Source organism: Enoplosus armatus, chromosome 8 (assembly GCF_043641665.1).
Source record: "Enoplosus armatus isolate fEnoArm2 chromosome 8, fEnoArm2.hap1, whole genome shotgun sequence".
Lineage (NCBI taxonomy): Eukaryota > Metazoa > Chordata > Actinopteri > Centrarchiformes > Enoplosidae > Enoplosus > Enoplosus armatus.
Window position 1 is genome coordinate 573,487 of NC_092187.1, and position 22,402 is coordinate 595,888.

General features: G+C 40.9%; 1 protein-coding gene across 1 annotated transcript in view; it reads right to left on the reverse strand.

Annotated features, from left to right (window-relative positions):
- Window positions 1-15,966, reverse strand: part of bsna (bassoon presynaptic cytomatrix protein a) — a 122,061-nt gene extending 106,095 nt beyond the window's left edge. Inside the window, exon 1 of the mRNA XM_070910281.1 lies at window positions 15,779-15,966. Within this exon, the coding sequence (XP_070766382.1) occupies window positions 15,779-15,966 (188 nt within the window). The remainder of the gene's footprint in view (window positions 1-15,778) is intronic.
- Window positions 15,967-22,402: the final 6,436 nt, after the last annotated feature.

Below are 22,402 nucleotides of genomic sequence, written 5' to 3' on the forward strand. Positions count from 1 at the left end.
CACTTAAACAACAGCTCAGTTAGATGTATTTTATCCGAGGACAAAACTACTAAACACAGAGGCACAAGATCAATATTTGAAAATGAAATCTCTCTCTTTCTCTCTCTTTTCCCCATGTTGTCTTTCTCCTTCCCCTGACAGTCTCTGCCCTTACTCTCCTTATCCTAGTTTATCCCATCGTCTCTCTCCCTATGATCTTTGTTAATCGAACAGCCTGCTGTAATAAGAGACATTTCAAAATGATTTTTTCACGTCTTTTTTTTTCGATTTGTGGGCGCATCACTGTGTTGGCCATCAAAGCATTTGCCTTGTCTTGTCACCCCTGTCTTTCAACAAAGTAACAGCCATGCTAACACCTCTGTGAGGCTGTAAATAGGTAAAGCGGCGCTTCAAGCTAAATGCTAACAGTCTTTGTTTAGTGTGTTAGCATGCTAACATTTGCTAATTAGCGCTTAATACAAAGTACAGCTGAGGCTGATGAGAACCGACAGGTGATACGTTTTTGTTGTCATTTCTACTAAATAGTTATGTAATAATCAATAATTCATAATAATAATTAATATTTTAATGTAATCGAGAGTAACTCTGGAAGTTGTTTTTAATGTAGTAATTTGGATGCTCAGCAAGTCTGTTGAAATGCCTTTTGTTTTTCTTCAGTTATCTCGTCCATCCTCACTTTCAAATATTATTTCTCCAGGCCAGCCATCTTTCGGTTCCAGCAGCAGCAGCAGCAGCAGCAGCAGCAGTGGGCTATTTCATGCTGCGCGTGTAGTAAGGGATTCATTTGTGCTGCTCAAAGTCATAATGGGCAGTAAATGGGACAGAGGAATATAAATAGAGACTACCTCACTCCACACTTCCTATTTCCTGACACAGATTGCTGCGAAAAATGCTGTTAGCAAAATCATTTCTCCACAACCATCCCCATCCTTAATCATTATCTCTATCGCGGAGTTCCTAATCATGTGTCTTTACTATGATTTGACCTTGAGGGTTTTTCTATTTGCTGTGTCTGTAGCTCTGTTTCTTGCTTGAGTGTGTACATTTGAACGCACCAGAATAATAACTGATGTAGTAACATGATGAGTAAAGACTGACTCAGCATGATGCAAGGACAACGGGTCAAGAGGAAAAGTGTAGAACTTACAATATGACACAAGCTGCACAAATGGCTCCACAGCAAAGTTCCCAGTGTTAACTGGTGATTTTCAAGAGCTGTTTTTCTCTCATGGAGCTGATATGGCTCCGGGCTTGCAAACTACATCTGACAGTGTTAAATTGACTAGAGTTTGAGCTTATAACCACTGGCAGAGTGTTTAATATTTATAGACATTTCTCTGCTTTACCTTCTGTGCAACAACGCTAACCCCTGCACCCACCGTCTCTGATTTCCCATTGCTGAGTTTCGTCCCATTTTGTCCATCCTATTTTCCTGCAACCGGACATTTGCCAGTAGTTAGTTGGGTATTGGAGCAGCCTTAGGTCCAGTTCAGGTACAGGTCTAGAAAACTCCACAATATATCAATAAATCAGCAAAATGTTCATATTGAACATGCTGCATCTGCCAAATGTTCACTGTCAACATTGTACATTTGTTTTCTCTGCTATATCTGCTGGTGAACACTGGGATAATTATCTGTGAAAAGAATCCCAATTTAAAAGGTGCACAGACAGTCAATCCCATAATTACAAGCGGTCATATATTTGGGGGGATCACACCAACTATCTGTAAACACCAGACCAAGGGGTCGACTGAGGGGTCGTTGGTCAAAGTCACTGGAAAAGAGTCAGTGGACAGCCGGGGGAAAGATGAAGGAGGCAATTCACATGCGTCACATATGACAACTGAGCCAGTTAACCTGGAAGCTCTGAAAAAGTGAGTAAGTGGACTTGTGTTATTTTCACCCTGACCTCTTCCCTATATAGGTTTTTATTGTTCTACAGAACCGCACATTACTTTTGCCATTGCAAATGTGTTTCCAGACATAACTTTCGTTCATACTGTCGTAAGAGTAAGTACGAGTATTTGTACTTTTTGCTTTTTCATAATTTAGCTGTCTGTTCAAGTTCTTGTTTCTTGATAAGGTATAAAATTTGATTACCTAACATTAGTGGTGTGTGCCTTGCTAACTGGATGTCAGGCAGTTACATCAGTAATGCAGGACCTTTTCAGCCTGAGAACTGTTTTCATCATTTCACTTCTGAATGATGCCAATCAAAAAAGTGTTTTTTTTCTGGAGTTAGTTGACAGACTGGTGGTTCAATGAGAAAAAAAAAAAACTTGCTCTACAGAAAGAGATTGGTGCCAGGCTGCCATTAGGCTTAAAGGTTATAGTCACAAAGTATTTACAACTGATTTTATTTTATCACAATATTGGCCAAGAGGCTCACAGCTGACAAGCACAAATCAGCACTAAGCTCATCTCACTTGTAATCAAACTCATTGATTAAAGGCTGTGGTGGAACATTGATCATATGTTGGGTTTAATGCATCAGGTCTGAAACGAGATCCTGGGTTTTAATTGGGCTGCAGAGGCCTGAAGGTCATGAAACTCAGTGAGCACACAGAGGACTCTGTCACTTCTCAATACAGGAAGCACAATATCGATATGGGCGAGACTGGAGGTTATGAGGTTGCCGTGTGACGGCGAGGATATGCAGCCTGTTTTTTGGCAGAGCCACAACACAACAGAACTGCTGAGCAGTGTGTCCTGCTGGATTTACTTCCCTCTCCCCTTATTCATTAACTGTCATCCGGGACCGTCACACAGAGTTAGAGACGAGCTGGCAGACTGCTCAGCCAGGCCTTCAGGAACATGGAGGCGTTGCACCACAAGTTAAACAGAGCTGCAGGGCTCGCAGACAGCTGCTCACTTCATAGGAGAAACATGCCTCATACTGTATTTGTCACTGTCAGTTTTCATTTTGTTTGATTCAAGGCCCCTCCATGGCCATATATTCAATCACTTTTACCATTTAAGATTTAAGGAGTTTGGGATCTACATTATATTCTTGCCGGAACAGGATCCGACACCTCTTTTGCCACTATCAAATTAGTAAATACATTTTGTGTGATATTTCATCTTATCTGCTCTGCTCTGTCTGTACCGGTAGATGAACTGTATGCTGGTTCAATGCTTTTTGGTGTCTTTTGGCTTATGATTACTGTAAGCCCCACAGCGAAGCAACTTGCTAACAGCAAGTTTGTGCTGTGAGACTGTCAAACGAGTGCTGTTATCAGACTAAACTCATCAAATTTTTCTCTTTGGTTCAGTGCACTCTTATTTTAAAATAAAGGCAAAATGAGTACAGAGTTGAAACTATGATCAGTGTTAATATGATTGGCTGAGTGCCAATCGGTACCAATCAGCTCTTAGCGACTGTTGCTATGGCAAAGACACCGGCCAGAATCAGCAGAAACTGTAGCAAATTCTGAGCACCTTGCAGTTGCAATTGGGAGCCAAACACAGCACCGTTGTTGCTAAATTCCTCAAAAAATGAGCCAGAATCCCATAGTGAATTGCTTTCAACTGTTGGTTGTTTTATACTTTTTCTAAAGTGTAAGTTTTAGCTTTAGCTCATCGTTAGCGGAGTTTTCAGCTTCCTACCCAAATGCTGCTTAGGAGTCCTTGACTTTTCTCCTTAGGTTTTTTTTTATGTCCGCCATGTCTTGTGCCTTTGACTTTTTATCAAAGAATCAAATAATAAAAAAATATATATATACAAACAGTTGCTCATCTTTCCTACTGATGATCTGACCAGGAGAGTTCCATGTGGAGGAAGAAGTACTCAGACGTTTATTTAAGCAATAATACGTAGTAGAAATACTCCATTACAGGTAAAAGTCCTGCATTCAACATTTTACTTGAGTCAGAGTACTAAAGTATTAGCAACAAAATATATCTTAAGTACAAAAAGTAAAACTACTCATTATGTAAAATGGCTCATTTCAGTATAATGTATTATTCTATACTACTGAATTAAAAATTATTGATGCAATAATAATGTACATTCTTTCAGTTTTTACTAAATATTCTGCTGGGTAGCTTGTGAATTTCACCATTGTCGAGGTATAAAATGAATGTGATGCCTGGACGGCGTTCGCGGCTTTGTTAATAATGGCATAACGCTGTTGACCTCTGATTACTGTAATCTGCTCTCAGATCAGGCACGGCTGATTTAATGAAATAATATTTTCAGCGCCTGATTTGAGGACTTTTGGATACAAGTTATAATTTAGTGAGTAGCTCAGTGATTGACAGAGATTTTAGGAAAAGACCGTTAAATGAGCTGCATTCATAGACCTGCTGTCCTTCTGCAGCTCAGAGACCCAAACCTCTTTGTCCTTTTGGGACAGACAATAAACTTTGCATTGGACTGACTCACTCCCTGACAGCTTCCTGTCTCATCTTGCTTCAGTTTTTTTCTATTCCCTAGCTCTCCAGCTCTCTCTATGATTTCAGTTTAATGAACTTACTTTAATGTGCACCAAAATCCATATTGCCAAGCAAGTTAAAAATGTCTAAATCAGCTGTTGACTGCACACAGCATCTGTGTTTCTAAAGGTGGCTCGTTACCGGATTCATGTCCAAAATTAGACAAGGCAGCGCGATAACAGGAACAGAAGCTGTAGCTCCTTTTGAAGCTGCTGGAAAAACTGCTGGAAAACACGTCAACCAAAGTGACCTATATTCACAAATTATATTTTTTCTAATTTCATGCTGATAACAAAAACATCCCATTTGAGTGTCTTTTGCTGTGCCAACCCCCCCCACTGAGTCCACATGACTGCAGGAGCAGAAGAGTGCGTAAAATTAAACTGTCATCCAAAGGAAACTCTGCTCTACTCGGCTTTATCAGCGAACGGACGTAAAACATTTAATAACTGCTACTTTATTAAACTCTGCATGCCATCTTTTGCTCCTAAAATCATCGATTTAGAATCATGGGTTTGTGTTTATGAACGAGACGGTTTTAAGAGTTTGTGGAGTGCTGAGGTTCGTAGTCTCTGTTCAGAGTGAAGGATAAAGAACAGAGAGCAGTAAGTCAGTTTAATGCTCCATAACAACCAAATGGAAAAAGAACAAGCAATCATCAATGGGCTTCACAATACAGGAGGAAAAGGCTAATGTGAGAAGATACACAAACACACACAAACAGCGTGCTACTTTAATTTGTTTCAGGTGGTGCTGCGTCTGTGAACACACACACACACATATAGTGCATGCACACGCTATATTCCGCCACATCATAAATACAGGCAACATTTACTGTCAGGTGGCGACAACATAATGAGAAAACGCGGCGTGACCTTCGCTAGTGCAGTAGGGGGAAAATGACAGCATAATATTCTCTGACAAACAAATGAAAGTCAAAGGAAATGTATCCCCAACTGAACAAAACAAAACAAGTGTAGGGTGCCATTTACCCACAGGTAGTAATCATAAAAATAAACCCAATGTGTTTTAGCGAGTACAGTTAGCAAAGTTTAAAAAGTGCCATATTTGTATCCTGTGGTAACCCAAAAAATTACAACATAAAGCAAGCACTGCAATGTCAGCATGCAAAATAAAAAGGTTTCCATTTTGAAGCCATTGTGCTAATAGACAATTTCCGTTCTACGACACAATGCAAAAGTGGAAAAAAAAAAACACCAAGTCAAAAGTTTTGAATCCTTTTTAAAAGCGTTTTTCGTGATTGTTTTGTTTGTTTGTTTTAATTGGACGCAGCGTTTACGTCGCAGTTGAACTGATTGGTTAATATTATATGCTAATTAGTATAAAATGGTAAAGAACAGTGCAAATTCTTGTTCTATCGTGTACCTAGTGTGATAGTACTTGATATTATACGTTGAGCTGAGACACAATTTTGATCTCAGGATTTTTTTCAGTGGCCTAAAAATGCTGCATTGCCATTGGGAATGGTCACTAAGGGGCAGATTGGCTAATTACAAGTGAATATTAGTGAATAAACAAGACTAGGTGGAAGCCTCGTATATGTCAGGACCGTTTAAGGTCAATGTGCTATTGCTGCCAGATAGTCAGTGGTAGCATCCATAATGTGAATTCCTGGAAATTAAATGTTCATCTGCAATGTTCTCTAGTGGTCACAGTAATATTTGCTCTTAAAGTGCACTGAAGTAGCATCACATGACATGGTAAAGCAACGTTTGGGTCAAAAAAAAAAGGTATAAATGCAGTTGCAAGAACAATATTTCCACTATCTATGTTAAGATGTTTGATTTGAAAGAGAACATAGTCTAATTGTAATTCTAACTATTCTAATTATAGTAATAATGACAATAATACATGTCATTCATAAAGCTGTCGGCTATCTGCCGAACGTCACTCATTTTTGTATGACACACTCTGTTTTGAGTGTTTTGCCAGAGTGATTGTCATTTGTGGTACTTTCACTGTGTGCTCTCCCTCACGCTGCTCAGTGCATGTGGAGCTGCTGTTTTCTCTCCTACTCTGCTCTCTGCTGGACTGTTACAGTGCGTAACCATCATCTCTACCGCCCACAGAAGGTTTCATTCCCTTGTGGTTAATATCAGGTGCGTCTCTGTACCATCGGTGCACATATGAGACTGTGATGAGCCATTGCGCTGTGACGCACTGGCAAGGTATGGACTTGTTTCTAGTTACTAGTGATTTCTCGTGAAGTGGCTGTGTGTTTGTGCTTGTGGGTACCAGACAAACCCAGTGGGGCATGCACCACGGAGGACTTCACCCTTATCCCACTGGCGGAAATAGAACGTTAGTTACGTTCCGTAACTCCAGATCAGGCGCAGCCCTTTAAGATGTAAGCCCCGCTGGTTCCTTCAGCTATCTGAAGAAAAAGCTGTTTTTGGGAGCAGATTATTCATATACAAAGTGAGACCAAGATGGGGCCCACAAAGTAAGTAGCCGTAGACTAAAAGTATCCTTAGCTGTGGTCCAGCCAAAAAAGAAAATTACTGACTTAACTCACATAGTATCAGCTAAATTACATTTTAACTTTCTGTACTAGAATTAATTGCCCCAGGGATCAATAAATATCATTATCATAAAATGTTCGGCCAAAAACTGGATACAAGTATCCAGCGCTTGCACGGAAATGTTGTTTTTGTTAATGCTAAAGGCCTGTGAACCAGCGTCAGACAAAAAATCTTCAACTGAAACCGAAACGAATTAAAAGACCCACGAATGAAGCAGTCAAGTTTATTTGTCACATGTCCCGATATATGAATTACAGTCCAGTGCTCCTTCAATTTGGGCATGAAAAAGAATTTATGAAGAATAAGAACAGTAATATAATGTATGTGTAGGATGGGGCTACACAGTCGTGTGTGTGTACAAGATGAGGGTGGAAGAAGTATGTCTGCCCACCCTCACCACCTGGGGTCTGCCTGTCGGGAAGTCGAGGATATACATTGTGCAGTGAATGTATTTAGCTATTTTTATTGTAATTATTATATTACTATTTTAGTTATATATATCTATATATAGATATAGATATATATAGATATTAATGCTTTATTTTACGTCAGTTATTCGCTTGTTTTCCATGCCACGTTTACAAGGATTAAGCCTCTTTGATCCAAGCCTGCAATGTTGGATTGAAAAATGCCTCTTGGTAAATGCAAGCCAAAGAGAGCAGTCAGGGCAGGCTGCTGTATGTCAGTCTCTGTCTCAGTGTCTGGAGAGTTCATTCTGACTAGAGCTGGCTTATTAATCCCCCCCCCGTGGTGGTTTCTGGCAGAGACAGAGGGAGCTAGTTGTTGACCCTCCAGATGTCACAGTGCGCCGGGTCACAGCTCGCCTCCGAACCGATCAATCCGTCAACACCACAGTTTATCCCAGAAAGGATTTCTTGGAAGGGTGAGAGGACGTCGCCCTATTTTGTTTCGTTTTATCCTCGCCAAATTGAGGGTGGACTTTTTTTTCCAACATCATACTGAGGTGTCTCTTGTGACATTATTTGTTTTGAGTATTTAAACATGTGGTGTCTCTTCCCTGTGTTCTACTATGTATATTGTATTGACTTTGCACTGGGTGAAGTCCCGTCCCATCTACATATAACAGGCACGCATTCACTTTGCGGCTGCAGTAAATGTGTTTATGTCTGTTTTGAAACTCCTGGTAAAATAATCCTGCAGACAGTCCATTATCAACCAGTGTCTTCCCTGCGATTCTATAGATTTCACCCCTTGTCCTGCTCAGATAGTCATTTTTGTTTCTGTTGAACCTATTTCTAGCTTTAACTCATAAGCTCCAGTGACAGCATCTATTTGCTGAAAACTAATACCGTCTTGGGCTGTGATGTTGTGATTATTGCCATCTTATCTCCTGATGCAGCCACCCAAACACGTTTGGTATTTTTAGGCTCCCACAAACATGGCCTCCTGATATCAGGCCGTGTAAATATATAAGAGAGCCTCTGTCTGTCTCTCGCCCACTCTCTCACACATTTACACAACACACAATTCATGAAAGTCTCAATTTAAGCTCACACGCCAACACGTTCACAGTCTCTGTCTTTTCAGAATCACTCTCGAACGCGTCCGTAACTTATGCAGGATGAGGTCAGGCCTTCAGGTGATTAAAGACGGTGACTGCAATCTCAGCCAAGGACTGTTTTCCATCTGGATGGTTTGAAATCTCCCAAGATCATGTTAGAGAGAAAGAGCTTGAGACACAAAGGGTTCTCTTGTTTTTCAAGTTTAGTCAGACAAACATAACCTGCTTCTGTCCGTGCTCTTATGTCATTTGTAACTTAACCTTCTAAAAAAGGGGTGATGAGCTGACCATTATGATGGACTGTGTGTCTCAAAGCATCTGATTACCAACTAAGTCAAGATAAAAAAGCGAAGACCAGTGCCTTGTGAATGCAACTTCCACTTTGGGGGTGAAATCAGAAGCTATTTTGGGTATAAAATGTAGCCACCAGTGGAATCCAAGCCTTTACTGCAAGCGGCAGAACTTTCCTCAAGAGGAAGTGAGCAAAATATTCTAATTTAGTTTTTGCTGAAGCCGTCAGAAAGGCCAGGGGGCTCAGAGATTTCTATCGAAACATACAAGATCTAATTTGCATTTTTTGTTGTCGTGATAACACTGTTTCATGTCATCTTTCTTTCTTTCAAAACATAGATCCAATATTTTCTCCTTAAATGCCCCTAATTCACCAGATTCAGACCCTAGGAGATTGAATTCACATTAATGACTGAAGAGCATTTTTAGTGGTCGACGAGGCACACGATTGAAAATATTGGCCTTTGTTCCTGCCCTTCTTACAAATATACTCACGTAAACTAACATTTTACAGCATCAGAAAATATGAAATATGAAACAACTGCTGGCAGCTGTTTTGAGTGAACGACCTCTGATGAACGCGCTGTAAGTTACTGCCCAGCACCAAACAGCAGGCAGGTGAATTTCGCGACCAGCTGGTAAATGTAGCAAAACACCTAGCAGCAGGAGTTAGATGATAATGTTGCTACACACCTGCTGGATGTGTAAATATTAGGCAAATGTTTGCTTACATGTTAGCAATAGCAACTTTATAAAGCAATAAATATGGTTAATGACTAATATGAAATAGGACTGAGGGGCTGACAGCTTAAACTGAATTTGAGGAAAAAACAATCACATCACTCTGCCACAATAACAAGTGAAGTTGAATTGCACTTTCCCACTGAACAGCAGTGACACACGAAGCATGCACACACACACGTCCTACATGCATGCAAGTGTGTAGTATGTCAGAGAAAGACAAAATACAACACACTCGATGTTCACGCACTCTTTTTCTCTCTCCAACGTACTCACAAATTCACACTCTCTCTCTCTGCCAAGTGAAGGGTGTGCAAGCAATGACTGCAGGCGGACGCACGTCGTCGAGCAGCTCTTCACAGTTACTGATCATATACACAAAACAGTATAGTAGTCACACATAATACACACACATACATTTGCATAAAAACACACACACACACATGTACACACAGCCTAGCCTATATGTGACAAATAGGTCTGCAGGCATGCGTGTGAGTTGAGTCACATCTACAGCACATTTAGAGCCATTCCCTCACTTTACATCTAAGGCTCTCTCTCTCTCTCTCTCTATGGCTTTGCTATGCACTCACACTCCTTTCTACCTCCTTTTTCTTCAGCCATCTGGATATCCATACTCTTCATCCCCCTCTTCTCTTTCTCTCTGTCCCCATTTTCATCTCACATTCTTACCATGTTCCTTGATTTCACTCTTTATTTTGTATTCTTTCTTCCCTTATACACCTGTGCACTCTCCATTGAACTCTGCCTTTTTTTAACTTCTACGTAACTTTCTATTCTCAAATTCAAATGTACTTTGCATGTTGTAGAATCTCTAAAACGTAAGCGCAAGAAAACAGAAAAATATGGTAAGCATAGGACATTAAAAGAAAATTATTGAAAACTAATAAGTGAGGACCTTTCGTGGCCGTGTGAATAATGACTGTGGCCAAAGAGGAACAAAGGCAGAAGTAGTGTGACATTGTTGTAGCTTCGCTGAACTTCGTGGGTGGGTGGATGTGTAAACACAGCATGTGACTTTAAAACTGCAGCCCACCACTATCAATATAAAATATTGGCTCTTAAAGGGGAGCTCCACCGATTTTACACATCAAAGTCTGTTTACAGGTCTTGGGGACTACTACTGCATGTGTGGAAAAAAAGGTTGCATAAAGCCTTTTGTGTCTTCAGAGTGAGCTGCACAAAATTTGATGAATTGCCTCCAGTGATCCAAACTGAGTCACTCGAGTCAGTTGGGACTGAAGACTTCAAGTCGGAAAATGAAAAAAAAAAAAAGAATATGATGGAGTGGACTAAGAAAGAAATGAGTTTACCAGACCCCTGTAGCCCACTCCTCTTCTGCTTGAGTCTAGCAGCTCGAGGCTACTAGCATCTATTATTTTGTGTGTTCCGATTCAGACATCCATATACACAAACTCTACCTCACTATCCAGCCCTGCAACCAGGCAAAAACATCAACACTGGACAATCCTGCAAAACCCTGGAATACACTCAATGACAACATTTTTTTAAATCCTTGCTTTCTTCAATATCCGCACAATGCAACTACAATATGTAGTATGATTAGGGTTAGCCAACCAAGGCTAAGGTCAATGAAAATCAAGTTTACCATTAAGAAAAACCCAAACATTAATTGCAAGTCTGCAACAGGAGGGGGACTCACATGAAAGTCATCTGCACCACACACCCATCCACCGCCCCAACCTCTATACCCTCCGCACTGCCTTAAAAACAAGGCAGGGCTGGACTAGCCTCATTCGAAATGAATGATCACCAGTCAAGTGGCCTCCACTGGTGCACGCAGAGGTGAGTTACTCCTCGTGGTGGTGAATCCGTGTTCCCAGAGCACGGATCGCAGCAACCCACGGGTCGGAGTTGGCTGAGTCAGTTGAGGCCAGTTCGTACTGTAACGACTGGGTTCACAAGGAAAGGACTCAAAAGCACGACTCGAACGAAGGCAGGGTTTGTAAGTAAAAGCAGTCTTTACTTGAGGCAGGCAAAGTGCGGTACACAGGTAAGCAGTCAGACCACGCAGGGAGTAGGCAGAGGCGAATCAAGCCAATCAAATCTGTGTATTCCAGGCGCTAAACATTGCAACTCTGAATACAGACAGACGAGAGAGGTGAGTGACCGATGATAAGTGAGTGAACGACACAGGGAGAGAGACTGTTCAAGATGTGAAACAGTTAACAAAGAAAAAGGGAAACTCAAGCTGCTGCTACACTTTATTTTATTTTTCTAAAATTTAGCACTTTATTCTAAGATGCACGATTTTTCAAAAGCTATTTTATTTATTTTCTCTATTTCATTTTTAAATGCAGCCCTTCTTTTACTTAATGAGAGAAGAACATTATACATATCTACAGAATTATATATCTGTACAGTTCAATGTTAAGTGACAATAAATATTGTCAATGTTTTTGAATTGTACTTTCTTTATTTGATTTGACCGTCAGTTGTTGATCACATGCAGACATTGATACAACTACGAGGCTACTTCAATATATATCACACTAAATCACAACGCAATTTAGACATTAGGATGTTCCGGACCTTTGCTTGAAGAAATTTTCTCTAACTGGACCTCTTTCAATTTTAGTTGAATACCCCTGGCGTAGTCGATTCGGTGCAGGTGTCCAACTCCAGAGTAGACAAAATACCCCCAGACTTGAATATTCCCACCACCATGTTTCACTGTTGGTTTGATACACTGCTGTATCATTCTCTCTCCTGTTCGTCTCCTTACATATGCCCTTCTGTTACTGCCATACATCTCAAACTGGAATTCATCAGTAAATAGGACTTTTCGTCACCCACAGTAAAATGCTGGTATTTCTTAGCCCATCTCAAGCGTTTGGCCTTGTTTCCCCTTCTGAGAAGTGGTTCAGAAACTGTGAGTGAGACTGTCACTTTTGGTCTGCCTGATGGCGCTTTGGATACAACTGATTCCCTTTCTGCAAAGCATTCTGGAGTTCCATGCACTGCCACCTTAGAAACCTTTAGTCTGGCCATGATTTGACGCTGAGAAAGTCCCTCTTTGTTCAGAATAACAGTTTGACTTCTGACACTTTCACTTAGTTCGGATGCCATGTTTCCCACTATCATTATGCTACTTAGTAAGCAATGATCTGCTGGAAACTTGAGGCACAGCCATATTTATAACAGGTGAACACTGGCTGCGAGCTGAACGAGCCTCTGATGAGTAGATCAAATCCACCTGAGTGTCATCTAAGAAATCTGACCTTTTGTACGAAGGAGTTAAGTTGGTCACTGCCACAAATTTGCTTAAATTTGATTGCATTTGTGTTTTTAAATGTTTCTGAATCCTCAAACATTGTGATTATTTCCAGGTTTACGTGAAAATATTAGAGATTTTCAATGCGGTCTCAGACCTATGGACCCCACTGTATATATAAAATAATAATACGTCTTATGGAACTGTTCTGCTGGCAATATAATGTATTTTTCTGGTTGTTCCTGGATGATCCCTGACTGGATATCAATTTATCACTACCCAATCACTCCCTTCCCCTTCCTGTATCCCTTTAGGTTTTATCCCATTGTATAGCTACACTTGATATATTTCCACCAGCTGCTAATCCCTCTCTCTTTTCTCTCACTGTTCTCTCCCCTTTTACCTCCTTCAGCTCTCTCTCACCTTTCCTACCCTCCTATTTCCCCTTACTCTCAGTATATCTCTCTTCATCTGCACTGCCATGCACTACAGTTGTGTCTCATAGTAAAGGCAGAACCATTTATAGGCTGCTGGATATTGGTTGAAAAGGAGGCAGCAAGGGAGAGAGTGAGATAGAGGTGGAGGGATTTTCACAGAAGGAGCAAATGTACAGTATATTCACAGAGACAGCATTACTGTGACATAGCCTTCTAGCAGCAGCAGTGACTATGGCGGAACAAAGGAGGGAGAGAGATGACTTAATTATAGAGGTTTGGGAGGATGCAACAGTGATCAGCAAGAGTTTTGAAAAGCACAGACAAGCGATGTTGAGTCAAAGCCATGTGCAGCGTCTTGCTGCCTTAAATAGACTAAAGAGTACCAAATTTGTATTCATCCGCAGCTGAAAATAGTCCAGAAAAAAAAATAAAATGCACTATTTACTCCTGTTTAAATAACTTTTGCTAACAACTACGTTGTCAGGCTGTTTTATAAAGTTACTGAGCCTTTTTTTAATTGAAAGAACCACAGACACGGGAGGACAGTCAGGAAGTACTGAGAGACGGACGAATGCATTGTTGGTTTTGGTCTGTCAGTTAGGTTTTGTTGACAATTAGATAAATGAATGAATAATGGCAGGCTTAAACAAATATTATCATTGTAAATAGCAAAAAAAAATACTGAGTGGTATGTTCATTTAGGGGAAGAGGGAAACCCTTTCTCCTATATAAGGACTGGAAGTGTGCAGGAGGACAGGAAGACAGAAGGACATGGAGAGAGAGAAGGTAGCAAAGCATGCAAGTGTGCAGAGGAGACAAGGAGCGAGAGAGCGGAAGAGAGAGAGAGTGATAGGAGCAGGCAGAGCAGCGCAGAGGAGGGAGGGAGTGTGAGAGTGAGAAGGGTGGGGGCGAGCAAACACGCTCTGCACGTGATTCAATCTGTTCACATGGCCTTGTGTTACGCCATTATAAATACTTAATGTAAAGGCGCTGCATGCTGCAAAGACCATCGCCTTTTAGTCTGAATGGATTGGAAATGTGGGCAGCGATTTCGAGGTCTGGAACCAGGAGCCCAGAAACCTGCAGAAACACCAGATGTTTTTTTATAAAAGCACCAAAGAAGACTAATAGTAATGAAGAGATAATGCATCAAAGCATGTTCAGCTCCGTTATTGTTCATCAGAGGCGAGCTGTCATCTGCTCCTGAGTCCCTGTGTTACATAATGATGGATAGGCCTGTGCTGCTCCGCTCTCCTCTCCTACGGAGGCATGAATCAAACCAGGGATGTGTCCTAAATATAACCCACACACACACACACACACACACACGCACAGACCCTGGTGTGCGCAGACCAGCTGCAGCCCCAGTCAGGTATTATTTCTATAAAACGTCAACCTGATTAGGTCTCTGTGCCGTAGCCTGGCTGTACGGAAGGGCTTTATGGATGAGTTGGTGCAGTAAATTGGGATTCCTGGATTGTGGAAAAGACGAGTGAGTGTAGTCGCCTGCATTGGCTGAGCCGAGCTAAACGAGAGATTGGAGCTGCAGTTGTGGCGCTGTATGGAGTCACATGATTTAGTGGCATATGACAAATGGTGTATGTTATAGTGCTGTGCATGGCAGGGCTATTTTATAGCCCGTTTACTATTTCCAGTAGGTGTATAGATACTGTATATTAAAATATCAGTAATGTGAGATTACAAACAGGATTTAGCTCATTGTAATTGTGAAATGAATCGAAATTATTTCATTTATGAAATAAAATTAGCAATGAATACTCTGTTCAATTCATGCCTTATTACACAGGTCTAAATATATCTGCCATAACATGATATAGTGACATGCAAAGGGGTGTTTGGTTTGACATGGTATGGTATTTCTACGTCATTAGCAGGGAAATAATACCAGTACTTCACATACACGTCATCAAACTCAAGCCTACATAGCCAGGCAAGCCCCTTAACGTACGCAACACACAGGCTCAACACGCACACATGCACAGAACACACACAGGAGGCTGTCCACCCCTCGCCCATGCGGAAACATGCGAGCGTACGAAGGCGCTCCAAGCATCCAACTGTATCACATCTCCAACAGGAGAAAACATCATTACAGCAGAATGAGATGACAGCCGTGACACAGAGCACAGGGACAAGGGGGTTGTAAGCCACCTTAACATGTAATATGGGAGGTAAAATCTATTTTGGGGAAACCAAGGCGAGTTCAAATGAGCCATTCGGGCTCAGTGGTGCGTCTGATTTCAGCACCACAGACAGGTCTCGGGTTTTTCAATTTCAGCGACCAGAGATGTCAGCCTTCTCCTATTAATAACACTCCGTCAGACGCTCATGTGTCCTCTTTAAAATCATGCACGAGAGAGGGGAAACACTGTGGGACACCCTGTTAATCCCATCCCTGTAAAATGTGAAGGAAAGGGTATCTGGTCTCTTGTTTTCCATCAACCGCGTCCCGCGTTCAAACACACATCGGTAGTATACCCAGAACACCCAGCCCCATTTACTCGAAACACTTCCACCGCTGCTGCTCCTACCTCGTCATTCCCATCCCGGGGCCTCCGACTCCCATCCCTCCCCCGGCGGCGGCTCCGTTGACCGGCTTCATGTGCTGCCCTGCCCCCGGTCCTGTTACGGGTCCTCCGGGCATCGCCGACCCCATCATCCCGGCGGCTCCCGGCTCACCGAGCTGCCCGCCGCCCTCCATGCTCGCTTCATTCCCCATCTCGGTCTCGGCTCAGGAGACGGGAGGGAGGTGGAGGAATATTCGCTCAAACCGGCGGTGTTGCTCTTATGTCGCAGTGTTGTCCTTTTTTATTTTTAATATAATCAAAAAGAATGAAGCGAGAGAAAAAAAAAATGGAAGAGCGAACTCAGCGTTGCTCCTCCGCCATCATCATCATCATCATCCTCGTCAGCTTCAGGACCAGTGGGCTGCCACCTGACGTGATGACGGGAGCGCGCTGCGGAGCCACGGACGCGGGCGCGCTCTCCCTGGCTTGTGAGCGCTGCTGATGCCGAGAAGGCGAGAAGTGAGGAGCGAAGGAGGAGAGGGGGGGGGGGCTACAGTATACCCATACGCGAGCGTTCACGTGACACTTTCTCACACAATTAACAGGAGGACACGAGGAGTGACGTGAACGCGCAGAGGCGTCAGGATCGACTGCACCAGCGCGTCACGTGTCCAAAAACACTCCATGGTGCTCACTCACTATTTATTGAGAGATGTATAGGTCCAGAAAACGTTTATCTGTTGAATTTGACATATTGGGTTGACTATATCACCTATAGGCTTTGAGTTCTGAGACAAATCCAAATAATACATTGGTGTTGCCACATTTAAATGAAAGTTGGTAGAAATTTAGGCCAAGAGCCCATATACAAATTGAAGGTCTGGATCTATGCAGGCGAGTGTTTTGTGATCGTCTGCCACCAAGGCTGGATTACCGACCAGGCAAAGTGGGCAACCGCCCCAGGGCCCGAGACCCTCAGAGGGCTCCGATTCATTGTGTGTCTGTTGGTTTGTGGTCCTTTCAGTAAATTAAAGATTCGCCTGGGAATGAGCATAACTAAAGCACCCAATCAACTGATAATGGCCTTAAGGCAGTCCCTGCATTATGTCATATTATAAGTGTCCAGGGCTGTAGGCAGAAATTTAAATCATAAAATTTCACTATTTATGTATTAATTCAACTGTTCAACTGTATTTTCTGTAAATTGTATCTCCCTCTATTATGTCTTGGGGCCATGTGTGTAATTCTGATGGAGAATACTAATTCCTTTCATCTTTACCTTACCCTTGATTTATTTATTTATTTTTGCATAAACACATTGAAAAAAATAGAATCGACCTAAAAAAACCAACATGTGTTACATGTGTTTAATAGTAGAATGTAAACTCCTCTTCATGATGCCAAAATTCCAATTTTACGAGCTATATAACTGACATAACCTCTGTGTCCCCACTGGTAACTTCTCTGCCTATGTCAAAATGTACATGGTCTACAATTCCAAAATAAATATGTGGCCAATCTGGGGCCCACTGCTGATTTTCACCCCTGAGGCCTGTCTGCCACTATGTTCATCAATGTAGAGCAATTGGGGTAAAAGACAAACAACATTTATGCAGAAACAATGCTACTTTTATAGCTTAGGTTTCGGCATTTGTGCCGACCAATTGCAGCGGAAATGTTTTCTGTTCAGTTCTCTAAATTCAAACACTACGTAAGACTTTGTCATATTTTATTTTACTTGAACCTGCCCAGCATCAACATCAGTTAGACCAACAACTACAACATAAATATTTAACAGTAACAAAAACATATTTAAAGAGAAAAAGGGTATTAAATCCATCCCATAGAACAATAACAACAAAGTCGGTCAGGTAACAGCATCTCACACACTCAGCCACTGAGAAAAGGTTCACTCCCTGTCTCTGAGGCCAGACTTTATAGAGATAATAAATAAGAGATAATAAGATGATAAGATATAATAATAATAATAATCGCTGCATGTATACTGTGTAGTCTCAGCGTGCTGGTACAAAAGATAGAGAAAAAACAATTCTCCTCTAAGCGTCTTTCAGCTTTCATATTTCACAAATAAAGCTATTAGTTTTCATTTGAGACCATTTCTTGTGTTTTCAACATTAACTTTTAACAAGGGTTGCACCTGGACCAACAAAACAGTAGACAATAAAAGAAATAAATTTAAAAAGCAACTTCCATGAGCTCAACATTTTTTAAACCACCAGCTTATGTCACAACTCTTGAACTCAGAGCTTCCAGAAAACGTCCACCCACAAACTCATGAATACCATTGTTGTTAAAATTGACTCACAGTAAACACAATAGTCTTAACTTTGAAGGCATCAGGAGTTCCACCCAAGGTCAAGCAGAAGGGGGGGGGGGTCACATTTCTCTAAGCCCCATGAAGTAGTGGCAATAGTTATTTAATTCAAAGTTTTGCTTTATTTCACGGAAATACTACTTTAAAGTATATTTTTAGTATTTGTCAACAACTGATGACTGTAAACCACTGCTGAGTGACTACAGAAGCAGGCAGCAGATAAAGCCTTGGTACTTCGTGAACCAGCAAGCGCCACCCGCCGTTAAAGGCTGTGGACCTGGACCCAGGGTGAGTCCGAGTGAGATGGAGGCAGCTGCCCAGTTCTAGAGGAGGTGAATTTACAGGTCACAACAATTCAATACGATATAGTCTCCGGCTTTTGTTTGATATCTAGTGTCTGCAAAAAAAATATAGTTACACGTTTCTGATCTGTCGTTAGCATAGTTTACTATATTACTGAACGCCGCTGTCACCCCTGAACGTCCCACCAAAGACCATTCAGAAATTTGGCAGTTAAATAAAGCGTTGCTTGATAGTCTTTATGTATAATATTGTATTGCAACAGCCAAATCTGATTCGGCTTCTTACAGGCCACTTCTGTCCCACACAACAGGGCCAAAAGTGGCCCAGTTGAGGCCAATGGGCCTGCTTTTGTATAGGCTTATTGCACAAATGCTTCTGTTATGAACATTTTCCTTTGTTTTCCTATTACATATATTCAATTTTATATTTTGTTTCCAAATGACCATAAAGACGACTTGAGAATTATCTTATTGGGATCACGAAAGTATAATGCAATGCAGTGCAATGTAATCTAGAAATAGGGCTAGGTAGATTCATTTGGCCCTTAACATCATGACTCATGCCCACATTATCACATTAAGGCCAACTCTGGTCCACTGGCTGCTTTGGTTTACAACTCCAGTGGTTCAGCCTGCTCAGAATACTGCAAAAACATTTTCGTCAAGATGACTCTGAAAATCTGGAAACAATTTAGACGCCATTTTGGATTGCAAACCTTTTCACTACTGGCTCCTATGTCAAAAGATAATGCTTTCCATCTCTCTCTAGCAGATGGAGCTTTTTCCATGTGGTCTAATCTTGGGATAAAGTAATTTAATGATTTGTATATTGAGGGTATCTTTGCATCCCAAAAGGTCATATTTTTAGATATCTACAGGTTTGAAGCTTTGTCCGATTATGTCTACCTCTGCAGGGCTGAGGCTGCACGTTCTGTCATTATCAGTTCTATAATGTCCTTTAGCCAGTAATTCAAACAAAAACAATTTGATTTCCTTACTTTCCAGTTCATAAGAGAGATCATTTTCACAGAAAGGAATGCTTATGTTATCAGGCAAGCCATCCACTTTAACGCCCAATAAACACACTTGATATAACCACATTTAGTATTAAACAGAAAATAATATAACAGTCTTATTTCTGGGCAGTACCATGGCATACGTATTAAAGATCCTCTCTTTACACAGCAATGCCAGCATAGGATTTATTTTATTCATCCTATTCAATGGAGTTATATATATTCGACATAAAGTCTTCATCTGTACAAGTTTAACACATTTTGATAAGTAATTTGTATTCGCATTACAGTGTCCCATTGTTCTAGTGGTAAGTGTTTTCACGTTCCCATTATAATTTAACTTTATCCAAGCCATATACATCTGTAAAGTTTGGATACTGTGCCTCTGTTTGTTACAATCACTTTCAATTGATTAACTGAATATTTATCTGAGGCCAGTATGAATTTCTGCAATATAGATTTAAGCTGTAGATACTGCAGAAAACACAAATCATTAAAATCGTAATTAGCTTTGGGCTTGTTAAAACTCATTATTCTCTCCTGTTTTACAATTTGGCCCAGATTTCCAACATATGACTTTTCCATTCCTTATTAATATGAGTCTTCCCTCCAGCAGTGAATAATGGGTTCTCCCATAATGGACACGAAGGCAACACTAATCTATTGATTGCACATTTCCTTTGGATTATCTTTGGTATTTCACATGAAAAATATATTTGTGTTCTTAATGTTTGTACTGACCTTTGTACAATACCACAAAGAAAAAAAGGGATATTTGTCTTTTACTCTCATCTACAATTTTCTGTTCCAGCCATATCCGGCTGCCAACCCCACATTGTTTGTGATAGGCCCGGGGATTGGGATATTTGCCATTAAAGGCAAATAATATGTATATATTTCTGTGCTTTGTAAGATTCTTGGTTTTTTATTCCCCCAAAGAAACATTGTAAAAAGCTATTTAATTTCTTTGAAAAAATATTCAGGTAATTTAAGTGGAATTACAGATATCATAAAAGACAATCAGGGGAAAACATTCATTTTAATTATCTTTGCTCTGCTAAGCTGTGCATCTAGCAGTCCTCTTAGCCATAGATATATATCTATATCTATGCTCTTAGTTAGCTGACTCTAACCATCTGACTCTTGGAGTCCGGGACTGGAAACCTCCTCCTCTCAGCGGTCCAAAGCTCCTGTGCTGGCGGTGTAAACACCAACACTCCCCCTGGTCCTCAGAGCTAACTGAGCTAACGGCAGCTACAGTTAGCAGCAGTTAGCAGTTACTTTCTAAAGCTTTCTGTCCATCAGGAAACTCCATAAAACACAGAGAGTTGAGGCAGAGCAGCCGGAGGACATCAGAGGGAAAACCAGAAAACATTTTCTCCATAAAATAAGTTTTTACCAAAATCAGTGAATAAAGTTGTGTGTTTTTGAACAGTACTCAGTGAGGCCCAGACCCCAAGAAACACTCAGCTCCAGCAGCATCTATCGTTTTTTTCCAACCCACTTCTAGTCTCATTTGTGGTCTGACAAACAGTAAGTTCATCAAATTAAACGCCCCATATCACTATTTTCCAAGCTAAGTTACTGTAGCTGTCAGAAGAAAGTGGGCTTTTAGGGAGGCGGGCCTTGAAGAGACAGGAGCTCAAACAGCTTGTGCCAGACAGAGGGTGAACTGAGGGGCTGCATGAAGGGCCACAATAAGATGAATAAGAACTTATTTGAACTGTGTATCATGCAAATCTACTCTAGTGGTGTCCCAGAATAAAGATATAGAGCTGGAAATGAGCATAACAGCTCCCCTTTAATCAATGTAGGACCATTTATCTCGAATATCATCTCAATGGGGGAAATTATATTAATACCAAGATATTTCAGTCCCTCTTTCTTCCAAACTATCTGAGCTGTGGCAAAATGTACTGGGAAAGTCATGCAGGTGAGTGGAGTTGCTTCACTCTTTCAATTTACTTTATATCTAGAAACATTGCCAAACCCATCTATGGGCTTAAATATGGATTTGAAAGCGTTAATACTATATCATCTAAATATATTATCATTTTATTATAAATTTAAATTAAAAATCATACCCATATACAGTCATGGAAAAAATTATTAGACCACCCTTGTTTTCTTCAATTTCTTGTTCATTTTAATGCCTGGTACCACTAAAGGTATATTACCTGAAGAATACAATGAACACGACAAAAAATGCAGCTGATTACATAATACTTTATGTCCTATTTGGCATGCTTAAGCTTAATTGTATTCCCAGGGTATATAAGAGGCCATTTCATGTCATAAGCAGCACTGCACATGCAAAGGCCTGGAGTGGTTTCCTGCTTACATTCAAGCCGTAGCACAACTCAGAAGTTGTCAGCTCTCACATAATGCCTAAAACAAAAGAATTATGTGAAGCCACAAAGGCAGCCATCTTGGCACTGCTGGAAATTGGCATGAGTGAGAGACAGGTAGCCAAAAAACTGAAGATCTCCAAGACAGCCGACAATGTCAGAAGCTGGTGGAGAGCATGCCAAGACGCATGGCTGCAGTCATCAAAAACAATGGTTATGCAATCAAGTACTAACTCCTGTGTGTATCATGTGACTAAAACAGACAGAAAAGAAAACATGGAATGCCTAAAAGCACTGTTTTTGGCAGTACAATGCCATAGCTATTGATGTAAGAACTTAAGTGATTTTGGTTATTATCAAGAAAACCATGGAAAATGGCTAGATATCAGCTCTTAAATTAAAGTCTTATGAGCTATTTTTGTTGTTATCATTATATTTGTCCAAACAAATGTACCTTTAGTGGTACCAGGCATTAAAATGAACAAGAAATTGAAGAAAACAAGGGTGGTCTAATAATTTTTTCCATGACTGTATATTAATTCCACATATTTGTTGGTTAGACCTGATAGGACATGCCAGGGATTCCAATGCCAAAATAAACATTTTTGGTGAGACTGGACATTTCTGGCCGAAGACACAATTCCATT